The 20,613-nt window shown below is 36.3% G+C and overlaps 1 protein-coding gene across 2 annotated transcripts; it reads left to right on the top strand.

Annotated features, from left to right (window-relative positions):
* The first annotated feature begins 3,619 nt into the window (after positions 1-3,619).
* On the top strand, positions 3,620-13,686 carry LOC122654167 (bark storage protein A). Of its 2 annotated transcripts, XM_043848148.1 has the most exons (7): positions 3,620-3,849; positions 4,026-4,093; positions 4,204-4,359; positions 6,974-7,225; positions 7,419-7,747; positions 10,003-10,006; positions 13,663-13,686. In XM_043848148.1, the coding sequence occupies exons 1-7, from the start codon at positions 3,621-3,623 to the stop codon at positions 13,666-13,668; spliced, it is 1,044 nt and encodes a 347-aa protein (XP_043704083.1). In that variant the 5' UTR covers position 3,620; the 3' UTR covers positions 13,669-13,686. The 2 variants fall into 2 exon arrangements, with proteins under 2 accessions (XP_043704083.1, XP_043704084.1); XM_043848149.1 differs by lacking the exons at positions 10,003-10,006; positions 13,663-13,686 and having other exon boundaries at positions 7,419-7,773.
* Positions 13,687-20,613: the final 6,927 nt, after the last annotated feature.

The following is a 20,613-nucleotide window of genomic DNA, read 5'->3' as shown; positions in this document are numbered from 1 at the left end:
TCCATGCTGATACTGTATCGATATTATAATGGTTTTGAAGGTGATTGATACCCTATCCGATACGATATACTAAAACCATGGTCCCGATACCGATTAATAAATCCTTGATAAGAAGTTAGTTGTTTAGGGCACGCTTGGTAACGGTCTCAACAAAGAACGTTCGTTCAAAGAACGTTTCTAGTTTGGAACGGCGTTCTGAGACTGAAAATGATCGTTTGGTAACGGTCTCAAGAACGCCGTTCAGAACGAAAATGGTGTTTGGTAAAACCTGTTCTTCCCTATTTGATATTAATTACAATAATGCCATTTCTTTGTCAATTATACCAAAAAAAGACTTGTAAAATCCTTTTCTCTTCCAACCTTAGCATAAAATTAAAATATCTCATTAACATAACTAAAGTAAGTATAAAAATATGTCAAATTTCAATGATGCCATTAAAATTGGGTTCTTGTGTGGATTAGTGGCATAACTGACTATGCTATGAACAATTGAATAAAGAGGGCCTTGGTGGGCTCGAACCACCAGCCTCTTGGAACATGCTCATGTTCCAAGTGCTCTACCAAATTGAGCTAAAGACCCATCAAGTTGTCAATGAATTAACACAACAGATTAAATCAAATTATATTCTCCATGCTTTTTTGAATTAATTTGCAATGAGTGAATTTTAATGGCCCAAAAAGTACAAAAGAAATCACTCAACGAAGCTGTGGAAAGGGAAAGCGTTTTTACCCTATATGTGTGGCATGTAATCTCCAATCTATACAATCTTTGTCTTCAATTCTAAGCGAATCCCAGATTTGCACTCTGCTAAAGCCTTCCTGAATTTTCCTTTGTTACAGTAAACTTCCAGCATCTCCTAACAACAAAATTAACAATTAAAAATGGAACCGAATATATTTTGCTGGTCTGGTTCTTAGGAGGTCCTTTGATCATTAATACTAAAATGGTACATGTCATGCAGGTTTCACTTCCCAGGTGAAAGCTTGAAAGTCGTCATTTTCTCCTATAAAAAGCTTACAGATCTTGGTTTTGAGTTCAAGTACAACTTAGAAGAGCTGTACAAGGGAGCCATATAAACAACTAAGGAGAAGCGTTTGCTTCCCCTTTCTAATCCAAACTCAACTCAATAACACTAGCTGGAACGCTAAACCAAAATCAAAGGAAACTAGAAAAAAAAAAAACTTAAACAATGAAAGCCAAGAGGATATAAAAGGAGGGAGGGGGCAGAAGAAGAGGAATTAGGCATAGCATCATAATGCAAAATCTCTTCGATTCTCTCTACTTTAACCTGAAGCTCCAAACTTTAATTCCCAATTACTAACTAGACTGTTCTGTGTCGTACAATCGAAAAAAAGAAAGAAAAGGAAACACATTCATAATGATCCTCATGCTTTTGTAGGAACATCTCATCATGATCATCCCATAGAGAACTAGTTCTACAAATTCATGAGTGAATGTGCTAGAGATAGATGTATCTTTAAGGGAGTCTATGCATCAAGGACACCATATTTCTATGTTGTTTTACCTTTTATTGTATAGAGCAATATCTGGTTTGTCGTCCCACTTAGTGGGGTTTCTTTGTCTTCTTAATTGAAGTGCTTATTCATTTAGAAAGGGGGAGGTGAGGGGAAGAGATTGAAGTACAACCAAATGCTCTGTAAGAATTATTCCTTTAGCTAGAGACCTGACTACCATGCCAAGCCTTCCAATCTAAGCTGGCATCTTACAGAACATAGTCCAACAATCACATAATATCAGTCCATACAAAGAAACCAGTTGATTAACACCTGAGCTCAACCAATCGATAGTATTTAATATTGAAAACAAAATAAATCAATGTTGAGCAAACCATACAGGTTTGTTCTAGATCAAATCAGCCAAAAGAACCCCAATCATCAAGCATAATTTGAGAACCAACCAAATTCAAATTAAAAATCCCCCATTTTCAATCGAATTACCTCATGAAGCTGATGTGAACACCCAGGTTTTGGTGAACAGCGGAGCAATCAATGCAAAGAAAAATCCCATACGTGACAAACGCCCATGTCAGATTCTTCGCATTGCAATCGAAACACATCTGCATAAAAAAACCGAGACAAATGAACAGTGAGAACCGAAAATGAATCCGTACAGATCTGCAACTCTTAAACCAGATCTCAAAATAAAAAAACCAATAAAATTGAGATAAAAAGAAGAGGGAAAAACAGAAACATGAACCTTGTCACAGGTCATACAAAATTCCCAAATCACACCAAAAAAATCCCTAAAATTACAGATCATACAAAACTCCCAAATCATACCAAAAAAATTTCTGAAATCCCATACCTTTTCAGCCAAATCCTTCGAAGTATAGGGTTGGTGACCCAATTCGAAGACAGAGAGAGGGAGAGGGAGAGAGCGAGACAGAGAGAGCCAGAGAGAGAGAGAGAGAGACATGAGATCATGGTTTGGCCGCAGTTGCAGGTACCTTCTCTTCCTCTGCTCCTTCTATTTCCTTCTCTTCCCTTACTCCTATTTCCTTCTCTTCCCCAGATTTATCGCAAAGAGGCAATGAGCCTATTGGCTTCTTTCTCAAAATCACGGGTTTTTACAATATTGTGATGTAATTGTTGTTCTTGTTCTTTGCAGACCGTCTCTGAGAACGTTCTTTTGGTGCTCAAGACCTCCGGTTCATTCTACAAGAACGAAAAAATGAATCATAAAGCCAAACACTTTTTCATGTTTTTTTGTTCTTTTTGAACAAAAGAACTGTTCAGAACATTGTTCTGAACATTACCAAACGCACTCTTAATAACATATTGAGTAGGCCAGCACGTAGTGGATAACAGGAAAAGGCATTCAAACTCCACACAATGAACGAGGAAGATTCGTAGTTCTTCTTTCTTCTTTTTTCTGGTAAAGATTCTTGAATCCATGTCCACATCAATCAGAAACAAACAGATACACAAACGTGCCGTAGATGGCTAGATCTACATGTGAATCTCTACTTCTATATATTCCACTCGATTTTTATTTTGGAAGAAATTTCTCTGTCGGGGAGTGTGGCCTACGCCAGCACTCCCATGAGTCTATCTCTCTCCTCTCCATATGAAAAGACACATTTGCCCCTTGTTTTGAAGAGGAGAGAGATAAACACATGAGAGTGCAGGCGTAGGCCACACTCTCACGCAGAGAACTACTTATCTTTTTTCTTTTTATTTTATTTTATTTTATTTTATTTATTTTTTTCTGACAACCCATATGATTTGACTTATGAGTATTTTATCAGTTCTTGACTTCTGTATTGGAATATTCAATTACCCAATAGTAGGTAAGGAGATATTAAGACTCTTCTTTCCAAATGATAACAAAAAGGCAAAATCCAGTTAGCTGTATTTCTTTATTGGGTTTTACATTTCAATTCCTTCCTTTTAACTTTTTTTTGGTAATAATTCCTTCCTTTAATTGGCTTAAATATATATATTGTTGATTCTTCAGTTAGGATTCCTTATATATATATTATATTAGATGAACACCAATAGATTAATTTTGTGTTCTTCTTGTTCTTTTCTTTTCTTGTTCCTTTAGTATTTTTTGGTTTGATTCACCATTAGAGAGAGAGAGAGAGAGAGAGAGAAGGATGGGTTGTGGGATGAAACTAGTGTCGTTAGGTTTTCTTATCTTGCTAACTGGTTGCAGCACATTAATTGATGGTGCAATTCCAAGTAGTACCATGAAAAAGATAAGAGAAATTAACCAAAAGGGTCCTTACTTAGGGATTGTGGTGCCAAACTCCTATGAGATGAGTCCTCTTCTTCAATCTTCAAGCTTTGTAGCTGATAAAAAACTTCCTTACTTGGATTTTGCAGGTAAGTAAGTTTGAGATAAAATCTTTCATGGGTTGTTCTTCTTACATTAATCTTTGCTATTTTGTATGGAGGAGAAGGAGAAAGAAAAGAAATTATCTGACCTGATTATATCTTTGGTTTAATTTCTGTTTAGATTAACGGTTTTAATTAATTTTTGTGTGTTTCATTTGAGACAGGGAGAAGATTTCGAATTGGAAAAGTAGAGTCTAAGAAAGTTATAATTGTGATGACAGGGTTGAGCATGGTGGGTGGAGTACTTAATTAAGTTACATATGTTATTAAATCTCCTCCTTCTTCTTCTTCTTCTTAGAGAATTAGAGATTAATTAATTTGTATTATAAATTTGTATGATAGTTAAATGCAGGTATAGCAACAGAATTACTATTGAGTCTGTTCAGAGTGAAAGGAGTGGTGCATTATGGAATTGCAGGAAATGCAAACTCACAACTCCAAATCGGTGATGTAACGATTCCACAATATTGGGCTCACACTGGCCTTTGGAATTGGGAGGTATTCAACTAATTAAACAACTCGATCTTCCTCCCTTTTCTTTTAATCATCCTTAACTTAATTAAAGGTTTTTAAAGGAAACAATTAGAACGAAATTGTGCATTATTTGTCTTCTAAGCTTGGATCATGCAGCTCCCCCCATATGTGGAGTGTAGCCATTCTTTATGTATGGTTTTATGATGATATATATCATTTTTCTTTCACAAATGTTCCTTTAATTAAACTCTCTTAATGACAGCATGGAGGGGCATTTGTGGAAGCAAAAGGACGAAACCCTACATGAAGGCCCTGTAGGGTTTTGAACCTTTACATTGAATCCCATTTTCTTTAATCAATAAAAATGTCCACTACTAAATACTAAGGTTGAAGTTAATTAAAGATAAGAAATGTTTAGGGGACCATATGGTCAGCTATCTAAAGGCTTTTGCTACTTGGATTAGGTATATAAGATAAAAAGTTCCTTAAGAAAAGTCAATGTAAATATATAGAGGATACTTGTGATGCAATTGAATAGGAAGGCCCTCTATTCTGAATAGGTGACCCCAGTCCTTGCATTGCTCTTAAGGACCACCAAACCAAAGGAAGATAGGGACATTTTTGTCTTTATAGTATAAAAAGTGTTTTGACATTAGGGTTTGATTAGACCTCACTTAGCAGGAGTGACATGAAAAACAAATTTTTACAAATATCTTGCCATTTTTTTTAAAAAAAAAAACCGAAAGTAAGTCTGCATTATAATAGAGGACCCCTGATAATCTTTTCTAATTTCAGCCCCAAACAAGTATCGAAATTGCTTCAAAAGTGACACCAAAATTTAAGTATCACAAAGATGTCATTGCGCCCTTAAATATGAATTGACATTCTTGTTGCTTTATGAAAATTTTAAACTCTTTTTTCTATAGACTACTTCCTATGCTTGTCTTACACTCAAATTTGATTGTGTTTGGGTTCTTTTATGATCATGGATTAATTTGTGTCTGTCGCACACACGCATGAGGTATTGTGACCTAATAATAGGCTATGTGTCATTACAGTTAATGTCAATAGATTTATTTATGGATAATCACTTAGGCTATGTTTGGATGCTAAGAAAAGAGAAGGAAAAATATAAAGAAACAAAAATCATGATAATGCAATGATTTATATGTTAGCTATCTTCTCAAATTTAATTTTTTATTTTTAAAATTTTTTTCTTTCTTTTCTTGACATCCAAACATAACCTTAATTACATAAAGGGTGTAAATGCAAATAAATTGGAATAATATGGGGGGAAAATAATAATACTAAGTTATTAAAATAGAAATTCACCGAAGCTTAAAGGCGTACGTGCAAAAAACTCAAAACCTGAGAGGGAGAAAAGGGAAATACAAAAGGACTAGTAAGGGAAAACTTTAAAATAAAAGGAAAAGGAAAAAAAACTAAATCCAACTTCTGTAAACAAATTTCTTGCATGAATCATGATCATTCATGGGTTTGATTTTTTTTTTTCTTTAGGAATATCCAAATACACCTTATAGAAAGAAGACTATTCAAAACTCATATTTTAATTTACATATAGAAAATGTAAGAATAGAGATCAGTTTCTTTAGTCCACCACAAATGTTTGCCACGTGGCAGATCGGATAGAGATAAAATTTTCTGTATAGGTAGAAACACCAAATGCCCTTGATCATGCGTTTATCAAGTGGCAAGATAAAGTTATGAAAATCCAATAAAAAAATAATTTAAAAAAAAAAAAGAAAAGCAGATAGCTGAAAATACAAGAGAATATACTAAATACAAGAAAGTGTATGCTTCAATTGGAGTCTGAAATTTGGCATGTCATCGATCTAGACCATTTCCTAAGTCACATCACATTTCCATGTGGCAAAACTTGATGCTGAACTAGAAAAACTCCCAATTTTTTTCACTAATCTTACTAGAATCGAAAACCTTTTTCCTTTGCATACATGTCAAACCTAGAAAGAAAATATCCTATCTGCTTTGTTGTAAATAGGTCATTAAAGCATATTAAATAACAAATATATGTCATAAGATTAGCTTTAAAACAATGTTTTGTGGTGCATTTTTATCACGAACAAGCTGCAACAATCCAAAGAACAATATAAGAAGACAAATTTGTGGTACATTAACACAATGAGGGGGATCTCTGCCAGGCTACGTGGCCCTCTGCACCAGCGCAGGGGCTAATGAGAGCTCGCAGAAACATTCAATAGGAGTGGGATTTTTCATTTCAGGTGGTTCATTTCGTCCTTCCTATATCTAGGCACAGGCACCACGCAGCTTGGCAACTTTGTTATTCCCATAAAATAATTATGATTTTTAATGGCATTTTTATCCTTTCAATTAGTTCCAATGAGTAAAATGTTTTAAAAAAAGGGGTTAACAGATTTTTTTGTCTAAAAAAAATATATCTTTTGACTAGCTTAACAAGTAATAAGTTATTAGCCTGCTTTTTTAATATGATTTTTTTTTATTGATTGATGATTTAAAGATTTTCTTTTCTTTTTATATTTTGTAATCTAAAGCTTGATCAATGAAGCTTTGAAGCAATATCTTTTATGTTTTCTCACATAATTTTCTCTTTTTTTTTTTTTTTTTTTGGCTCAAACAGAGATATGGAGAAGGGGTTAATGATGCACTTTCCTTGGAGTCTAGTGGAGATTACACAAGAAGTATTGGGTTCCTTAACTATTCAGATTACACTGTTGGTAAAACAAATGGAAATTCATCAGCAAACCTTTTAAATAGTGTATGGTACCAACCAGAGGAAATCTTTCCAGTAAATGGAACTCCAGAAGTAAGGCAACATGCCTTTTGGGTTCCAGTCAACAGTAACTACTTTTCAATTGCCCAAAAAATTGGGGTAATATTCCTTCTTCACAGTTAAAAAGTTTTTATTGATTCTTGATCTACTTTATGAGCTATAATTCATGTACATGGTTTCAGAAGTAGATTCATATAATCTGTTTGGTATAATCACTCAAGAATGTTCTTTGATCTTTATTTTTGATCTTTTCCCCTGCTTTTGGGCTTTGTTTTCTTTGTTTGGTGTACAGAATATAACATTGGGGGGCTGTGTAAATTCTACTTGTTTGCCAAGGAAACCAGAAGTGTTTATAGTAGAAAGAGGATGCAGTGCCAATGTATTTGTTGATAATGTGGCATACCGGCAATTCCTAAATACAAAGTTCAATGTGACGCCGATCGACATGGAAAGTGCCGCGGTTGCTCTCATTTCTCTTCAAGAAGGGATCCCTTTCATTGCAATCAGGGGACTATCTGATTTAGCTGGTGGTGGTTCTGCTGTCTCTAATGAAGCAGGCATCTTTGCCTCTTTAGCTGCTCAAAATTCAGTTGATGTACTCTTAAAATTTATAGCCTTGTTGTAAGCTGGAGCCCTTTTCTCTTTTTTCTTTTAATAAAAAGAAAATCCTCCATGGATAATTGCATCCACAGTACCTTGTGGTCCTCATCCTTAACTAGGGAATAATTTTGGGTTAGCCCATCTTTTAAAGGCTTAGTACACCATATATTATGTGACAGAAATATAGATGAAAATGTGGGCTATTTTCAATCCAAATAAGAGACTAAAAATAAGTTACTGAGTCTGTCTTTAATATGCAAAGCATGAAAGGATGTTACATCCTAATAGTGAGTTTAAAGAAAGAGAAAGAGAAAGAAAGGAATAGCCATGGCTAAATTGGGTTTATGAGTTTCAATTGTCAAACATTAAGGCAGTGTTTGGTATGCATTCTTGAAATGCATTCTAAGTCAATTTTGCATTCTTGGATGATAAAACAGTTGTTTTCTAACATGAAAAGATATAGATTTAAAGGCAGTCAATAATTCTGAAATAGATCACTAAACAGTAAGGAAAAACTCCCATGTCTACAAAACTCATTGTTTTTTGTCAAACCATTTTTCCAAATCTCCAATATCTGTCCATACGATTAGCTCTGCAAATCCCATCTCCGATACCCTGAACAGTCTTTGTTGAAAGATCCTTGCAGCCTTCGCCTCTTGTGTACATCATCTTATTACAAAATCCATAAAACCCCAAACAAGAGTATGGTTACAAAAAAAATTTAAAAGATGCCCATGGTGGTCATTTATGAAATAATCTGAAAGTAGGTTTGCTGGTTGCTCTGCTTGAAGGGATGGGTTGTACTAAATTGTTCATTAGAAGATAGGATTAGTCTATTGTACTTGAATCTTTTTCAATGTTTCTTTTTCTTGTTTGGTACTGGTTTATGTTCTGCTTCCATTCTTTTAGTATTGGAGCCTCAGGATGGGTTGATCAATTAAGATCTGCACTCAGGTTCAGAATCATGTGATTGGAGTCTTCTATCAAAAGGAATAGATACATCTTCATTATGAATGTCAACTAAATTGCTGTTACATTGTCTCTCTTTCAACTCCATACTAATGTTAAACTGCTTAAAAGAATTAGTTTCAATCTATGCAGCTTCTTTAGAGTTAAGCCAAAAGGGTGGGCACTGGGCTGGTTGACCTGAACCCAGAACCCAGCCCAGCCTGAGCAAAACCAGAACTTGGGTTGTATATTTTGGATTCTTCCATGGGCTTGGATTGAGGTCTCCATAATCTGAGCCAACCAGAGCTTTCCAAAACCTGAGCCTGTTATATACCCCCTCAAGCGGCACAGTGGTCCTTTTGTCATTATGTCTGTACACGAAGTTTCCTTGTTGCTACTTATTCACGCACAAAATGAAAGTCAATTTCAATATGTTTTGTGCGTTCATGAAACAAGGGATTTTCCGTGAGATAGTTGGTGCCAATGTTATCGCAAAACAACAGCGGTGAGGGGGAAAAAACATGAAGATCATTGAATAATTGTTTCAGCCACATGAGTTTAGATGTTGCATTAGCAATCCCCTTTTATTCAGTGGATGATCGAGCTACTGTATGTTGCTTCTTGGAGCTCCAGGTGATGAGACTTTTATCAAGAAAATTGCAGTAGCCACTAGTTGAGCGGCGATCATCCGGACACCCAGTCCAATCGACATCCGTGTAAGCCCTTAACTGAGTGGAGGACGAGCATTGGAGATGAATATCAAAAGAGATAGTAGCATTGAGATACCGAAGTACACGCTTAACAACAGCTCAATGATCATTTGTAGGAGCGTGCATAAATTGACCGACGCGATTGACAGAGTAGGCAATGTCAGGTCGTATCAAAGTATGATATTGCAGTGCACCAACAATGTTGCGATAGAGGGTAATACCGTGAAAAGCAGTCCCTTGACTGCGAGATAGAGAGGTGGTCGAACTTGGTGTTGGCATAGGCTTAGCACAGCTTCCATTTGTACTCTAGCCAAAAGATCAGTAGTACATTTGGTTTGGGTAAAAACAAAGCCATTAGAGCTGCATATAGTTTCAATGCCTAAGAAATAATGAAGCGTACCAAGATCTTTGATTGCAAATTCAGAGCCAAGGGAAGTGATGAGGACTTGTACTACAACAGCTGAATGACTCCCTGTGATGATAATATCATCAATGTATACAAGAATGTATACAGTTTCAGTGGGCTAGTGACGTACAAAAAGTGAGGTGTCAGCTTGTAATGTTTTGAAGCAAATAGTATGTAGAAATGAAGCCAGTCGATGATACTAGGCTCGAGAGGCCTGTTTAGACCATACAAGGCTTTATACAATCGATAGACATTAGTAAGCTATTGAGGATCGACAAAACCTTGAGGGTGCACCACGAGAACTTTCTCTTGGAAGATTGTTATGCAAGAAAGCATTTTGAACATCCAACTATCATAACCTCCCGCCCCACCACCCACTATAATTGATTGGCAAGGGATGTCATATCCTTGCTTAGGGGGGTGCCATCATTACCCTATCTACCAAATCAACCAAATCCACCGTTACCCTCACCCACCCGAATCTGTTCCTCCCATCAATTCCATTCCTGAAGCCACAACTGAAACCGTACCTAAAACCATACCTGCAGCTACCTTACCTACATCTTAAAATTGATCCTCCACGACCCAACCATTCCATGGTTATCCGATCTCGCATGGGTGTGACCAAACCTATTAGCTACCAAGCATCCCATTCCCTTTGCCTTAGTTACCTCTATTTCCACCACTGAATCCGAGCCCATATCATTTACCACAGCCAATAGGGAGTTATCCTCATCAGTTGTGGTTGCCGTTATAGGAAGGAAGATAAATAGGAATATTTTCTCCTAGATAGGTAATGATACAAAGGATCTACGGCCGGGCAGCGTAGGGACCATTGTGTGGCCCACACACAGGCAGGGGCAAAATAACTGTCATACCCACTGCCCGAGCACCCTGCCCAGGTAGAGTCCACACCCTGCCTGTGTGAGGCTGCACAATGACCGCTACGCTGCCCGACAGTAGAGAATCCAAATTGGGATAATAAACCCCTATCAAAGTCTGGGATATCTCAATTTTGGCCAAAAAGGCAAAAAGGGTATTAAAATCTTGTAATTTTTTCTCATTCAATGGTAATCAATTTCTCTTCTCTGTTTTTTTTTTTCTCCTTTCAATGAACCCTTGTCTACTATTGAAGGACCGATTCAAACAAACCTCCCAAGTTCCAACTCTGACCCCAAGTCCTATGTGCTATGTGTACGCTTCACGTAAGGTTAGGAGATGGCATCTCTCCTTTTTCTTCCATGAATACCCTCCATGAACTCTTAATGTAAGCAAGTGGGACAGATGTCATCACCTAACCTAACGTGAAGCGTGCACGTACAGGTAGTTGATCCGGTCTCATTCCTCCCACCCTTGCACCATTTTCATCTTCTACTCCCAGGCAGGATCAGGATCAGGATCAGGATCAGTGTCAAGATCAGAAAATAATTTCGAAGTGAGGGAATTTGAGAACTTTTCCTTCATTAATCAATTTCCTCAGGTACACATTTCAGATGGAATGTTAAGCCTTTATTGTATTTAGAAACCTGAATTGATTGAAATAAGTAGTCCTTGGACACTAACAAAACTAGTTTTGGAAAACTATAACAACTCATCAGGAAAAAGCAGTAGATTTGAAGAATCCAAAGAAGACATCATCTTTAAAAAATGACCTATCTGTGACTTCAAGCCACAAATTGCTTTCAATGCCAACCAATGCCAGCATCATTGAGCTAATTTGGATCTTGCATGATAGGGGATGGTTGATATTGCAAAGGAAAAGGCCATTGATAGGCATATCATGAGTTTAAAGTAGACAGAGAAGACTAGAGGAGAAGGGCTTGTCAAAGTAGTGGGACACAAGGGATTAGGTTATTACTTCATTATGAGCCAAAAGTCCCAACTCCTCACTCCCACACTTATTGCTGATAGAAACCAGACTACCAGAGCAAGGTGAAGGTGGCATGGGTTCTTCATTATTTAGCTTTTTAGGGTAAGGACCTAAGGGGAGAGAGTCTTTGAATGGGGAAGTGTCTATGGGGATATATCCTCCTTTTGTAGATTCTCTTTGGCTTTAAACTTTAAATAGTCCCCTCTGTTCTGGTCATCTGGAGTGGCTCCTTATTCCTTTCACCAGCCCCACCTTATCACAAGAAATTATAACTACCTCTTTGAGGGTTGAAACCCTAAAATGATTTGTCTTCAAAGCCTTAATTCAGTTAACAGTGACAAAATGTGCAGGAGGATCAACCCCAAAAAGAAAGAGTTCATCTCAATTCTGGATGATGTTCTATCTCTTTTCATTGTTTCAATTGTAGCAATTAGCTAAGCTTGCAGTAGCAGCAGATCCACAGTTGAAATCTTCAAAGAGGAAAAGATTAGGAGATAAAAAACATTATTAGAAGAATTCAGAAACATGTGAATGACCAGTGCATTTGAGTCAAAAGATTATCCAATATTTTGTTAATGCCAAAGAGTGTATAAGAATTAGGCCTCTGTCCTCTTGGAATCAGAATGCATCAGAGAACATGTTTGAGTTTGACTTCTGATATATTTGTCCTTTTTTTAAATATAGTTTTTTTTTTGGGACCGAGTTTCCCTCCACCCCATTCACCCAGGGGAAGAGGGTATGGATCGAGAGCATATTTTGGAACATACTAAAACCCAAGGAGGGGTACCCTAAGATGGTGGGTGAATTGTCATCTATGGGTGGAGGAAAACTTTGTCAACCTTAAGAAACATGCGATGATTAGGAGGGAGTGAAATTTTCATCCACCTAATGTATGAAACAAGACTTTCCTGTTGTTGGTGAAGCCTGATTTGATCTAGAAAGTGCGGTTGAGACCTTCGGAGGGCCGTTTCGGCCTCAAAATGATCTCGGAATGCCGAAAAATGGCGGGTATGGCATGGAGTTGTGTTGGGCTCGTCGAGATCTTCAAAATGAGTACTTTGAACCATGTGTTATGTTTTGGTCCGGCTTAGGTTTTTTGGCAATTTTTTGGGCTAGGGGCATTTGTGTACTTTCTAGGGTTAGAGCTTCCCTATATAAAGTTCTTATCTCTTTGAGATAGGGTTACGAGGGTTTGTAACATTTTCAGAGAAAATAGTGAAACCTGTTCTATTGCTCGGCCTTTGATGTAGCTTCCATTTTGGAGGTGAACCACGTAAATCTCTATGTTGTGTGTTGTGTGTGCTCTCTCTATTTTCATTTTTCTTCTGCAACTCGTCATTCTGGGTGTTGTTTTCCTAACAGATCCGCCACCAATTCCGACTGAATTGGAATTGAAATAGACAGGCCGATCCCATTGCAAATTCCAATTACTTGAACCTTGATATGAAATAATGTCAAATTTACATTATTCACTTCAAGGATAGACCAAAAGAATTTTGAAAAAGCTGCAAAATTATCTACCTTCCAAACCTTTGTGTATATTGTGTCAGTTTTATGTTCTTTCTTGTGATATATTTGAAGCCAGAGACTTTAGTTGGTCCTTCTTGTAGGCCATATATGCCCAATTTCCATTGCTAATTATTTGAAGTGTTCCTTTACCTTCAACCCACCCCATGTGAACCAATTGGGTCTGTTTTTCTTCTTGCTCTTAACAATCTAATCATATAAAGCTGTTTCTTCTTGTTTTTTACAATCTAATCTTATAAAGGACCTCTAAAGTCATCTCTTCAATAGATCTTCCACTTCTACTATATTTTTGTAGTTTTGTTTACCTTTTAAGATTTATAAACAATTAAGTCATCTTTTCAATGTACGTATTCACATGCATGTTGTTGCATCCAAGGTTGGTCCACATTCACATGCATCTATGAGCCTTTTTTTTCCCCTTTTTCTTTCTTTCTAATACTTCAATCTTTTGGTGAGTTGGAGAAGTATGATTTAGTTATAAAAATAGTCCTTCTATGCACCATTATGTTGGTGAAGTGAAACGTTTCATTATTGCCACTTAGAGGTACATGGGCTTAGTTCATGTGATAGAGAGTCTTATTCTCATTTTAGTGGTTAAATTTTAACCCAAAATAAGCAGGAAAAGTGTCTCAAACTCTCAATTAAAATTTCTAGTATAATTATAAAAATACCATCACATGAAAAATAAATATAAAATACAAAAAGACATCTTTTCTAATTTTAGTTGTTACGTCTACTCATGTAAGGATGAAATTTTGCCAATGAGATGCTTGTTTGGTTCTCATTCACAATGACTGGCCAATACATGTTATGCGACAATTAATGAAACATTATACTTCTTCAGACATTTAGACATTTCCTAGTAAAAATATAAAAGAGGGTAAACTACACCAGGATCTCCTTAGGTCTTAGGTGTCTTACAATCTTCAGATACCTTCCCTCATATATTAAAAAATGCTCTTAACCTATGACCTCACTTATTTTTGTTTTTTCTTTTTTGGAGGGAGGTGCTACTAGGCTGCGTGGCATCCAACAGAGGTAGAATTTTTAGATTCATGGGGGGTGGAGCAGTCATTTTACCTTTCTTATGTCTGGACGTAGGTATCATGTAGCTTGGCAGCCTTCTTTTTCCCTTTTTTTTTTTTAAACATTGTAAATTATTTAAGGAGTAGGAAGCAACACGGCAACACACTACCGGCTTATATTGATATCTTATCCATTAAATCAATAACAAGGAGTGAGAGATGTGAATTTGATAGTGTCAATTAAGGGTGTCAAAATCAAACTAAACCAATTACAGTGGATCTCGAAACCGTTTAATAAATGGTTCGTATTGGTTTTAACAATTACTTAGTGTAGTTAAATCGGTCGATTTTGGTTTAAAACATAAAATTGTTTAAATTTTTATTTATTATAAATAAAGGAAAAAAGAACGCTAACAGGAATATATTTATACTAAATAAAACTAAATGTTCTCTGTGTTGGGGCGCAGGCTGTGCCCAGACACATGGGGGTTGGTGAAATGACTACCCTACCCCCCTGAATGGCAGGACCATGTGTCTGGACGCAAGTTGCACTGTGGCACAGAGAACATCAGCCAATTAAATAATTACTTATATATTTTTTTCCTGATGAAAGTAGGTTTTTGGATACACCATTATCTATGAAACCGTTTAGGAACTGTATAACCGTTTAATAAACCGTTTGATTTTGATTTCATTACATAAAACTATTAAATAAATAGTTTCATTTTGATTTCTACCCCAATCACCATGACTCGAACCAAATCGAACCATATATTGTTTAATCAAAATCGCATCATTAATACCCTTTGAAAAGAGAGGGGAAGTAGACTTAACTTGCTCTTCCCAATTGTTTACCAAAAAAAACACTCTTCCCAATTCCCATTGCTTAATTTATTATCAAGTGCTTTCTACCAAAAAAAAAAATTTATTATCAAGTGAATGACATGCCAGTTAAGCTAAAACGGATACACAAAGCTCATGATTGAATCAAGTTTAGAGTATTAAGACCTCAATTTTAAAATTTTAATAACCTAAGGAAGGTGTATGAAAAGCTAAAGAAAGTTTGAGGAGTGGCATTGAAGTTGTCAGAACGTGAAAAAGGTCTTAAGTGTAATTTCATCTGAACTATAAAATCAATTCCGTACTGATTAGACGCTATCACATGGAAATTATTGACATTTAAAATAGGCTTGTGTAATTAAAGTTCTACAACCGTACGAAGCGGGCCCTCAAAAAAATTAAATGAAAATGATTCCCTTCACTTGTAGGGACTCTCAAATTTTAATAAGAGCGTGATTTGCACATCTCATGATCTCATGTATTAAATAAATGGAAAAAGTTTTCTGTTCGGGAGTATGGCCTACGTCAGTATTTTCATGAGTCTATCTTTTCTCTTTATGTGAAAAGACATCTTTACCTCCTAATTAAAAAAGGAGAGAGATAGACAAATAGGAGTACTGGCATAGACCACATTCCCTTACAGAAAACTATTTCCCTTAAACAAAATAATAAATGAGGATACAATTCCAAAATAATAAATAAACAAGGATAACTTTTCCTGCAATGTCATTTGATTGGGTGAAGTTACTATTATAAGCAGCTTCTCGTGGAATAGCTAGCGGAGATCACTGAAGAATAGTGACACAGCAAGTAACAGCAGAACCTTACTAAGTTTGAACTCACACTTATGAATGAGTCTACCACTTCCACAGATCCACTCATAGTTTAAAGAATCGGGAATCGGATTGGTGATCCGAATCGGCTCACATCAATCCTAATTTTCACCGTTCTTTATCGTTGCTTCTTGAATTAGAATTGGATCGGCTGAGTCTTAGTTATTTTTTTTATAAATCATCTTGAATTGGATCGATTCGTGAGCCGATTCTTGATTCCTAAATCGATTCAACTTTTCACATAAAATAACTTAGATTTTCGATTCAAGCCGATGCTGATCCTATTTGGATTGAAATCCTGTCTGACCGTTGCAAGTTTTAAAACCTTGGGTCCACTCAATATTGAATTAGTCGGTCAGCCACAGGTCTTTCAGCTCAACGTCCTAAGATTTGAGCCATCAAAACAATGAGGGCTTCAGTCCTTACCATCGTTTTAAAACCTGGAATCGGGAATGAATCGATCATTGGTGATTTCAATATGGATTGGATTGGAATCGGTCCGAATTGGTCCTTAATCCAAAAATAAGGAATCTCTAGGATTTTTGGATGTGAATCGGCTGTATCAGATTGGTGGAAATCAAAATTAATCATGGCTGAATCTAAACCAAATTGGTCGATTCAGAATATATTGAATCAGCCGATTCACCAATCCAATTCCCAATTTTTAAATCGAAGCGTGCAAAGTTATTTTTGGAAAATAAAACTGAAGCGGCATCACCAGTCATGATTTTAGGTATCGGATTGGATTGGATCAGCTGTATCGGTCGAGATCAATATATAGATACATGATCAATATTGCATTGGTGTTATTGCCGTATCGAAAAAGAGGGCAAAATGGTCCAAAAATCTCTATCAATATTTTGAGGAGCAAAATGTCTCATTCGTATCAGTATTGGTAGGCGTGTCAAACGGTCGGTTCGACTCAGTTTTAGTCTGGTTGAATCGGTTTCGGTCTCGGAATGGTGAGACCAAAACCAAACCGTTAAGAAACTTTGGTTTTCGGTTTCGGTCTGGTGCAGTTTCGGTTTATTTTGATTTTTCAATATCGGGTTAATACCGATTTAGATTGGTTTGTTTTCGGGTTTGAGCCACAATGAAATCTTAAATTCATAATTTATAGTGAGGAAAAATTCAATAAAAACAAGTCAATTCATCTTCCCAAGTCAAAACAATTATACAACCAAAAATAAGAAAATTGATTTGATATGTTCATGTTGTAATCTGAACAAAGAAGAATAAATTATATGGGGAAAAATGAAAGATAATTAATATTCAAATCAGTGGATTAATAGAGTTTGTAGCGAAATCATTGTTACAAAGCATATAAATATTTATCATTAATTGTAAGGGGAAGATAATTAAAATTGAAATCGATGAATAGTCATTGAGAAGATAATTAATATTGAAATCACAAAATAAACCCTACTATCAAATCATTTATTTGATAACCAAATAATTTTGTATAGTAAACAAGGAAATCAATGGAAGAAGCATGGTTACAAATCAATTTCCTTTGTTTCATAACCTCATATTCATTGATTTGTAACAAGTTCCCCTTACAACCATAAATTTGCTTAGTAATATTGAAATCAATGGTTAATCAATTAACCTATTCATAACTTTATACTCAATTATTTTCTTATTAGTTTCATTCAGTTCGGTTTTTGATTTGTTATCGGTCGGCCCGATGTGGTCCGGTTTTCAGTCGATCCCGTCATACCCCAGTCCAAAACCAATCCAATAAAGATCGGTTCGATTTGGTTCGGGTTTTTTCGGTCAGTCCTAACGGTTCAATCTAGGTTTTGACACCCTTAAGTATTGGCATCTTTACAAAAAATAAAAATAAAAATTACATGATTAGCTACTTTTAGGTTTTCGTTTACAAAACTGTCCACCCTATGTTTGAGTTAACAAAAATAGACAAAAACAAGTTTAGTTTTACAAAACTAGACAAAATAGTGACTCTCCTTCCTTCCTCGGCAGTTCCCCTCTGAAAAAATCTCTTTTATTTTTCCTCTGTTATTTGGGATAGCAGAGAATGGCGGTGGCTGAGACAAGGGTAGGGTTACAGGGAACGGAGGATGCCTGGGCGAGAAGGCAATGACAGGGGTAAAAATGTCTAAAAAAATAAATGTGGGAGGGAGAGGCACTATTTTGTCCAGTTTTATAAACCTTAACTTGTTTTTGTCTATTTTTGTTAACTCAAACATGAATTTTTATCACGTCCAATTCGCTGCCTGCTCCAATTCCCTTCAATCCCTCACATAGGAGTAGAAATGACCACCCTACCCCACCTTGGGCAGTGTGTTCAGACAGAGGATAAAGTGGTCATTTCTACACCTATGTGAGGAATTGGAGGGAATTGAAGCGGGCAGGAATTGGAGGTGATAACGATTCACTCAAACATAGAGTGGACAGTTTTGTAAATGAAAACCCAAAAATAGCTAATCAAGTAAATTTCCCAAAAAAAAATGTACCAGTATCGATATCTGACTGACATCCGTGCCAATATCGTGCACTAAAACCTTGGCATTAATGTTTCAAAAATCAGTACAGACAAACTCCATGGCCTGGTTGTTTGCCCAAACCCCTCCCTTCTTCATGGCAAACAAACACCAAAGAGATCGGTGAGTAGGGGTGTCAATGGGTCGGGTTGGGCTGGGCCTGCCCTAAACCCTGACCCGACCCTACCAGGGTCGGGTTGGTCCTGTTTTATGGCACCGTCCACGTGTCTCATTAGACCATGTTTTTGTAACATAGGATCTCAACTTGTGGGACAACTAATAAATATGTTGAAAAAAACGGCTTGTGTATAGACTCTCTCTCTATAATTGTAATGGTGTCCCCTCAATAGGCCTGGAAGCTTATAGGGGCTACAACTAAATAACAATCATGTCAGTGACTCTTTTTATGGCCCTGAACAAAATAGTAGATGATCTATTCTTTTTATGGTTCCCACTTCATGATGATGACAAAGCTAGTAGTTATCTCTCTACGATTCTCTTATGTTTTTTTTTTTTCTTTTTTTTTTTTGTTAAGAAAATACTTATATTAAGTATCTAATATATATATGTAATATTATATATTTATAATTAATACAGGGTCGGGTCAGGCCGGGCCGGGCAAGGCCCAGGATCTAAACCATGATCCGACCTGACTCTACCAAGGTCAGACTATAACTAAACCCAAACCCGCCCTCAGGGTTAAAAAATCAGAGTCGGGCCCGGGCCGGGCTCAGGGCAGGTTCGGGCCAGCCGGGCTTTATTGACACCCCTATCGGTGAGATCTCTCATTTATGGGGTTAAAATTTTCCTTGATTTGATTGAAGATGAGATACAGTTCGATGTTGAAGCATGAGACTAAAGAAAGAATTCTCTTTACGTCCACATTCTCAAGCTCTTTGTCCTGAGATCCCACCGGAGTTTGATTTTTACAGCCGGTTCTGATCTCTCTAGGTTAGCGAAAGATAGACACATAAGGTGCTAACATACGGTATATCGCTAGCATAGCCAACGTTTTCCTTACTGGCAATTACTATCACTACCCTACACTTAGCCTATATTTACTAAAACTACCCTGCTTTTAAACTTTTACATCTCCTTCCACCCTCATGTTTTTAGATGCCCAGATTTCCCTTCCTTTTCACCTAGTAAAATGCTAATCTATTTAACTTACCGTTCTTCTTCTATTTTTTACTTTTTTGTCATTAAAATAGTAAAAAATCAAAGCACCCGCTTCTTCTCTCTCTCTCTCGTTTTTTTTACTCCATTAATTTTTTTTTTGTTTTTTCTTCAAATTTTTTTATTCAATATTTCATCCTCATCATTCTTCTTCGAACAGATTGACTTGTTCCAGTTCTTCTCCTTCTTTTGCAAGGTGCAATCTAATGATGGACGTCGTGAAGAGGTTACCGGTGAATGGTTTGCCATGTGTTTCTTAACCAGTGTATCAGGACAGTCGTTGTTGTCCTTGTACAAGTTCTTGATCCAGACTCTCTTCAAAGGACCCCACTTCTTCTCTCTCTTTCTCTTTTTATTCAAGTTACCTTTTCGTGTTTTTTATTTTATATTACCTTACAACGCAATTTTGTTCAAAGAAGAATGATGAGGATGAAATGTTGAATAAAAAATTAATTAAATAGAAAAATGGAAGAAAAAAAAAAAAACCAAATGGAGTAAAAAACGAAAGAGAGAAGCAGGTGGTTGCTTTGATTTTTTACTATTTTAATGACAAAAATAGTAAAATATAAAAAAAGAATGGTAGGTTAAATAGATTAGTAGATTAATTACTAGGTGAAAAGGAAGGGCAATCTGAGTATCTAAAAACATGAGGATAAAAGGAGATGTAAAAGTTTAAAAGCAGGGCAATTTTACAAAAGATGTTAGGTTGGATGGTTTTAATAAATATAGGCTAAATGTACGGCAGTGATAGTACTTGCCCATTTTCCTTATGTTAAGGATTTCAAAAAAATAAAACAATTTTCTTTGGGTAGCCCTGGTGTTTAACTTGTAAATTATAACTGTAATTATTATAAGGCTTTTAAGGAGAAAGTTTTCTGTCTGGGAGTGTGGCCTACGCCAGCACTCCCATGAGTCTATCTCTCTCCTCTCCATATGAAAAGACACATTTGCCCCTTTATTTTGAGGAGGAGAGAGATAGACACATGGGAGTGTTTGCGTAGGCCACACTCCCGGGCAGAAAACTACTTCCCTTATTATTATTATTATT

This window comes from Telopea speciosissima, chromosome 3, assembly GCF_018873765.1.
Source record: "Telopea speciosissima isolate NSW1024214 ecotype Mountain lineage chromosome 3, Tspe_v1, whole genome shotgun sequence".
In the NCBI taxonomy this organism is placed as follows: domain Eukaryota; kingdom Viridiplantae; phylum Streptophyta; class Magnoliopsida; order Proteales; family Proteaceae; genus Telopea; species Telopea speciosissima.
This window is presented reverse-complemented; position numbering and strand designations above follow the sequence as displayed.